The 7507-nt window shown below is 40.4% G+C and overlaps 1 protein-coding gene across 1 annotated transcript; it reads left to right on the plus strand.

Moving 5' to 3' along the window:
* Positions 1-1521: 1521 nt before the first annotated feature.
* IRX9-L (Nucleotide-diphospho-sugar transferases superfamily protein) lies at positions 1522-6606 on the plus strand. Its single transcript, XM_078580731.1, has 4 exons — positions 1522-2413; positions 3460-3709; positions 4823-5019; positions 6291-6606. The coding sequence occupies exons 1-3, from the start codon at positions 1815-1817 to the stop codon at positions 4991-4993; spliced, it is 1020 nt and encodes a 339-aa protein (XP_078436857.1). The 5' UTR covers positions 1522-1814; the 3' UTR covers positions 4994-5019; positions 6291-6606.
* Positions 6607-7507: the final 901 nt, after the last annotated feature.

Raw genomic sequence — 7507 nt, forward strand, 5'->3', positions numbered from 1 at the left:
TTCTACGACGATGTGGTGAAGGTTTCGTTCCTCATAGAGGAGTAAACCATCACGTATCGCCATAGCCTCGGCTACTGTATTAGTTTGTAGGCCATAGAAAGAGGAAAAAGCAAAGAGAATACTCCCTGTATGATCACAGAGGATACCACCTCCCCCTGCTGGTTCCGGGTTCCCTTTGGCCGCACCATCTACATTCAGTTTGAGGATGCCGATTGGCGGTGGGTGCCAACAGGGACCTGCAGTTAAATGCGAATGGGAGCAAGGGTCACCGGAATTTCCCACGAGGGAAGGAGGGTGCATGCGAGGGCTGAGCTGGAGTCGCGAGGTGGAATAAGATGGTGGGTGCGTTGTATCTATAGCTTAACTCGACGCATGATATCCACGGCGTGCATGGGAGTTCCTACAAAATGAGTAAAATCTCGCCCTTTCCATATCTCCCATAGTAAGTAAGCTATGGCGATGTGTAGGACAGGGCTCCGTTTAGAGCGTGTAGGCGAGAAAAACATCTTGCCAAAACACTCATACGGGGTCAGTGAAATATCAAGAAATGGGCGCCAATGATATGTGATTTGACGCAAATAGTGTAGGGCTGTCTCACTATGGAAGAACAGATGTTCCATAGTCCCAACGTGTGGTGAAGCGGGACAGCAGTGACAACGCGAACTGAGGGAGTGACCTATACGGATCACCCATTCATCAGCCGAAGAATCGCCAGAGGAAGAAGGAGGCGCGAGTAAGGATCGCAGGATGCCAGATGGGGGATTTCGCACGGAAATGCTCCAAAGAATATTTGTAGGAGTAGGCCCCATTGAGTGTGAGTGTCCAAATGGCACAGGGACTTAAAGCTAGTTCTCAATCTGTGGTGAATTAAGGCATGAAAGAAACATCTATTTCCATTAACTCGTTTAAGCCACTTGATAGGTGATTTCTAGAGATAACATATCTCTTGTTATCTCATGGCCACATAGAGCTGCTTCCAAGATGTGATTGTCCATATGTACGGAAACTGCTGCACAACCACATCAAGCGGTGTCTTCAGGGCCGCTACCTGTACATGTGAAGCGCGAAACACAAACTTATCACACCTTTTTAAGAGCAATTTGAAATTCAACAATCAATAACTAAAGTTCTCCATAGACAAAGTGCAAGACTCTCAGGTCCTTAATTTCTCTAAACTATCTTTTAGCTTCTGGAATGATTTCTGTCAATAACTCAGGTTTTACAAATGTAATCATAGGTAATAAAGCATAGCTTTGAAAATTCATCAAAACCAATGGTCTAACCTCTCTGCATCAATGCCCTGGCATTTAATCTTCCAACCATCTCCATTAATACGAATTAATGCACATGCCAAGACCAGCACTTGATGGATGAAGGCGGTCTCTCCAGCTCAATAAAACCAATTGGTCAGTTTTCTTGATGAATATTCAAATTGACACTTGGTTCTCCTACAGATTAACACCTGGTTCGATCTTACTGCTCGTTGTTCATCCACAAATTTGTCGGGTTTCGCGATAGTTTTAAAAGCGATTTCCTCAGGAGTCAGCCTCAAGAAAACGCCCAAATCCGGCTGCGCCGCAACGAAAAATCAACCAGCGGATCAATTTCAATCGGTCCGAGCCCTCCGCCAGGCTCGATCTTTGACGAATTTTGGCGTCAATCGAAGAACTTTCCTTGTTCTTTCCTCCAGTTAGGCATACCCGGGTCTTCCCCCCTTCTCCATCGTCAAACCTAGATCTTGAATCGTCCGGACATGGCGCGCGATCAATCAATCGTCTCCACCGCCTTCAATCCTTGAAGTCTTTCTTCAGATCATGGCGAGGCCGGCTCTCTCCCATCGCAGATGGCCGCAACCGCAGCAAGTTTCATGGAGACGCTCGTTAACCCGGTTCTTCCTCTGCTTCCTCGCGGGTCTTCTCCTCGGCTTCTCCCCATTCCTCCACGTCGACGAAGCTCAGACCGCGGTCTCGTCCTCCGCCGCCGATGAATCCCCTCCTCCGCCGCCGCCATTTGCGAAGCTCGCCACAATTCCTCTGTGGAAGCGCCATGGAGATGCTGTTCATGGTGGGAAGCTGCTGATCATCGTCACTCCCACCTACAATCGCGCTTTCCAGGCGTTGTACTTGAGCAAGCTGGGCCAGACGCTGCGGCTCGTGCCGCCGCCGCTGCTGTGGCTCGTCGTCGAAGCCGGGCCGGCCTCGGCGGAGACAGCAGCGCTGCTTCGGACGACCGGGGTGATGTTCAGGCACTTGGTTACAGGCAAGAATCTCACTAATAACAAAGACAGAGGTGTGCACCAACGCAACGCCGCTCTTGAGCACATCGAAATTCACCATCTTGATGGCATTGTCTACTTTGCTGATGATGATAATGTCTACACGGTTGAGCTCTTTCAGCGCATGAGGGAGATCAGGTGAAAATTTTCTGTTTTTATTTTTCCTTTTTTTTTCTGAAATGGAATTGCAAAAGGGGTTGAAAGATCAGAGATTGCTAAAATTGGGAGGAAACCCGTTTGGATTTCTTGTCTGGTGGTATAATTTGGCGCTAGCTTGATCATGTCTTATTTCTTCTGGAGTGGTTCTTTGGGTCTTTAATTGAATGTCACATTGCCGAGTCTTGGAATTTAACTTTGTGAATAAGATTGGTCTAAGATTTCATTGAAAAGATATTTGGCAAGCCTCTCAATGCTATTTCACATTCTTCAAGTCATGGATAATGACAATTTTATTTCAGTGCATGAGGGAGATCAGGTGTGAATTTTCTGTTTTTCTTTTTCATTTTTTTTATTGGATGGAATTGCAAAACGGGTTGAAAGATCAGAGATTGCTAAAATTGAGAGGAAACCCGTTTGGATTTTTTGTCTGGTGGTATTATTTGGCGCGAGCTTGATCATGTCTGATGCATTGTTATTTCTTTTGGAGTGGTTCTTTGGGTCTTTAATTAAATGTCACATTGCCGGGTCTTGGAATTTAACTTTGTGAATAAGATTGGTCTAAGATTGCATTGAAAAGATATTTGGTGAGCCTCTCAATGCTATTTCACATTCTTCAAGTCATGGATAATTACAATTTTATTTCAGCGCAGGAGGGAGATCAGGTGAGAATTTTCTGTTTTTCTTTTTCATTTTTTTTATTGGATGGAATTGCAAAACGGGTTGAAAGATCAGAGATTGCTAAAATTGAGAGGAAACCCGTTTGGATTTTTTGTCTGGTGGTATTATTTGGCGCTAGCTTGATCATGTCTTATTTCTTTTGTAGTGGTTCTTTGGGTCTTTAATTAAATGTCACATTGCCGGGTTTTGGAATTTAACTTTGTGAATAAGATTGGTCTAAGATTGGATTGAAAAGATATTTGGCAAACTCTCCATGCTATTTCACATTCTTCAAGTTATGGATAATTACAATTTGATTTTATTATTAGTGCTTAAAAACTGATTTTATTCTTAATTCATTTTTCTAGGAGGTTTGGCACTTGGTCTGTGGGGATGCTTTCACAGGGTAAAAGTAAGGCTATTCTCGAGGGCCCTGTCTGTAATGGAAGCCAAGTGATTGGTTGGCACACAAACGAGAAGAGCAAACGTCTTCGCAGATTCCACGTTGATATGTCTGGGTTCGCCTTCAACAGTACCATTCTTTGGGATCCTGATAGATGGCACCGACCCTTTCCTGAGAAAATCAGGCAGTTAGATAGCGTGAAGGAAGGTTTTCAAGTAAGTCTCTCTTAATTTCCTCTCTCTCTCTCTCTCTCTTTAGAATCGTTCTCCTATTATTGATTGGGTTTCTGAAATTATTAAGCATTGCAATGAATAGTTATTCTTTTTAATTTCATCAAAGTTCCTCTTATGTTAAATTTTTATGGTGAAGTACAAATTTTCTTACCTTTTTAAGTTTTTTAATTATTCCACGTGGTGAATTCTTATGAGCTCGCGCTCTATTGTGCATGGATTTCTCCAAACTGTGTACTAATTTCTCATTTTGCGGTCTATCAGAAACTTTTTGCGAAGAAAATCGTCTAAAATTCTGTTTCTTCCTGACTTATTTGAATCCTTAAAATTGTACAAGGATTCCACTAGTTGGGTTCACTTTATATCCATGGTGAAGGTGAACCTGGCTGTGCCTCCTAAGATCTTATGCTAAATCATCTTCACTATTTCTTTTTCTATAACTACGGAGAATTCTACCAGGCTAAGAAATCAAAGATGGTCGCCTACTTTTTCTTCTATTCCTCTCCTTGGCCTCATTTTTTTTCGCAGTCCACAGTTCTTGGGGGTGTTGCAGTTGAATTACAAAATCTTTATTTCTTTTCTAACTTCTTCCATGGTACGAATTACAAAATCTTTATTGACCTAATTTGGGCAAAAAAAAAAATGTTTGGCCCATATTAGGGGAATACCCGAACTCTTCTCTGTGTAGAATTTTGAGCCCAAATATATATTTTTTACAGCTTATCTCGCGGTCCTCTTTCCTGAATGTTAGGCTTGAATAACTTTTGACTTGTGTTTAGTTATTGGATTTCCCTATATTATTGACCCTACGGTATAGATCAGTAGAGCTGGTGTCCCCCGTGAATCACTATGTACAGTCCCGCCTTGTTTAGACACTGAATATATCTTTTAATTTTTATTTTCTTGTTGGGTCCTTAAGAGAAATCCATGGCGCTTCTTGAGATTTCTGGTAGCTATAGCTGCTCCATACAGGATGAGCGCTTGTGACATTTACTAGGTTTATAGCATTGATTGCACTGACACTAACATTGATCAGTTCCAAGTCATATAGCTTTGTCGAGATCGCTAATTGACCCATCTGGAATTTTCTATTGTTAGGAAACTACTTTCATAGAGCAGTTGGTTGAAGATGAGAGCCAAATGGAGGGAATACCTGATGGTTGCTCCTCCATCATGAATTGGCATCTCCATCTGGAAGCAGAAGATCTGTTCTACCCGCGTGGATGGAGAACTCCAAAGAACCTGGAGGTTACGATTCCTGTCACGTAATGAGAGGATCCAGTTCAGATGCAAAGGTCTGTTCTCAAGTTTTGGATTTTTTTCAGTGTTTTGGCATTTTTTTTTTTGGTCTGAAAATAATTGAAGGGACTAAGAATACCAAATGTTGCTTTGAATAGGGAGAAAAATATTTCGGGACATACAAGTAGAAATGCTTCTGTTTGAACTCGAAGAACCTGCACGAGAAGTCATATTTTGTGATGGAGCAGGCATAGCTTGCGTGGTTTCTTAAAAAAATAAATATTGACCTGAGCGAGCAGTTGATAGTTCATCATTGACCTTGTCTGTGGGATATTTTCACATGCATCTCTCGTGGCATTTTTTGCTTCATTTCTCAAAATTACACCAAGTTGGGCTCAAAATCATGAATTCCGATGGTTAAGGCTCTAAAAGGTTGGGCATCAGTTTAGTGTTTTACGATCTGTTTGGGATGATTATGGCTTTTCTTTTAGTTTTGCTGATAAATAAGAAATTTTAGCTGAAAATTATTGACATTGTAACCTCGTGATTTGAAAAGATTTTCAAATCAAATCTTATTAGGAAGGTTCTAAAGTCCTTCAACCTTCTCAAATATTGCGTCATGATTTTTGCCCTCCTGTCATCTTATTTCTCGTATTTCGGGAAAAAAACATCTAAATTAGTAGAAAGTTTTTTATTATTGCTTCCAGTTTTTTTCTCTCGTACCTTCTTTTTCGGGAATACTTAAGCTGGGTCCTATCATATTTCCAGCTGTGTTGAGAAAAAAAGCTTCTTAACACAGGTTTCAGGTTGAACCACGTTCCTTTAAAGTATTTTGATCGCTTACAGAGGCTCTTACGGATTTCCTAGTAGGAGGAATCAACAGAAGATGTTTGTGGAACTACATTTATTTTAAGTATTTTTATCAGCAGCATTCTTTGTTTTCTTCTCTGACTATTATTTCGATGGGATGTAAATTCTGCTCAAGCTTGCAGTAGTCGTCTGAACACTAGTAAAATATTTTCTGTTGGGTGAACAACAGCTCACAATTCAACATGCTAAATTGTAGAGATATTCAAATGGATGCCGTTTTGCATCTTTTTATGAAGTTTGAGTCTTCATAGTTTTAATAATTTTACTAAACCTTTGTAACGCGGCAGCTGCCCCTCAATTCTTACGGTTCAAAAATATGAATACACCTAAAAAATAGGACTCCAAAAATCAGGATCTTGGTTTTATTTGGCTCAGGTTCTGAGCTTGATCCATTATTTATTTAATTTCTTTACAACCCCTATCGTTTTATCCTTACCTGCGTTAATTGTTACTCCAGATGTGGGTGAGCCGCCGAAACTATCAAATCGTTTGAAGAATGCTTGTTGTCTCACGCGTTGCTTGCCAATGGTGATCGAGGGAAGAAAGGAGGTGACTCTCTCATCTGCTGGCCTTTTTTGAGCATTGGAGCTGAAAATCAATGGTTCATTCTATCTCTAATTTGTGATTACCGGGTTTGGATGTTTACGTCCACAAGTAAATCAATTTTTTAATTAATTTTCAGCCCTTTACTTGACACGACTGGCCATGGACTTAAACATGGATAGTACTTGCTCTGCCGTTCTGTTAATCTCTCTTTTGGGTGATTGCGCAAATTTTCTTTACTCTCTGAAAACCAAAAATGAATAATTAATCACCTGTTACAATATATTTTTGGGTCTGTCCCACTGATAATGATATCGTCAATATTAGGCTCCAAATAAATGTGTTTGAATTTGAATTGTAGTTATGGACCTTTTCTACATTAGTGTGGCAAAATATTCAATACGTTCATCTTTTCAACAAAAGAAAACACTACTAATAATCATCATCCAGGGCATTGTTCTTGCGAGAACAATCTCTTCCTGACAGCTTTTCCTCAGGATCACTTCATCATCACCTAGCTTAGTCTCTTCTTCATGTCAACTCTCTGTTCATATAAATAAAATCGAAGCTTTTTCTTTTTTACCAATTTATTTTCTTCTTTCTAAAAACTCACCCATAAATTCAACACCAAGGAAATCCAGCCAATGTAAGGTTCAATTATATCTCAAAATTAGAAATAATTAATCATTTAGTTCTTTCTTGATTCCCCATCTCCCAGAGCCCCTGCAATTAACATTGAACCTTTAGATTTTCCTATATTCTTACCTTAATGGGACAACATACTCAAATCCTTTTTATCTAAACCTTCAAATTAGGGAATATTGTACTCAGTTTGCCCCTGTATTCAGGATTCCTCCCTAGATTGAATTAAAATGCAGTCTAGTGTTGGTCTGGTTATTAAAATGCAGTCTGGTCGCAGTCTAATTAGAAGATCATGCAACAACATTAAAGAATCAATCATGGAGTCAAATTCATGATCCTCAATTATATGTTTCTTGTGGAACAGATAAACTCAACATAAAGAAAAATTAGTTCACCATTTGCCGTAAACAATATATCTTTTGCAAAGGATGTCTGATGGCAGGAGGGGCCAACATGGATACAGGAGGTGTGTACTGGGACAAGTTCAAC

The sequence above is a fragment of the Wolffia australiana genome, chromosome 9 (assembly GCF_029677425.1).
Source record: "Wolffia australiana isolate 7733 chromosome 9, ASM2967742v1".
In the NCBI taxonomy this organism is placed as follows: domain Eukaryota; kingdom Viridiplantae; phylum Streptophyta; class Magnoliopsida; order Alismatales; family Araceae; genus Wolffia; species Wolffia australiana.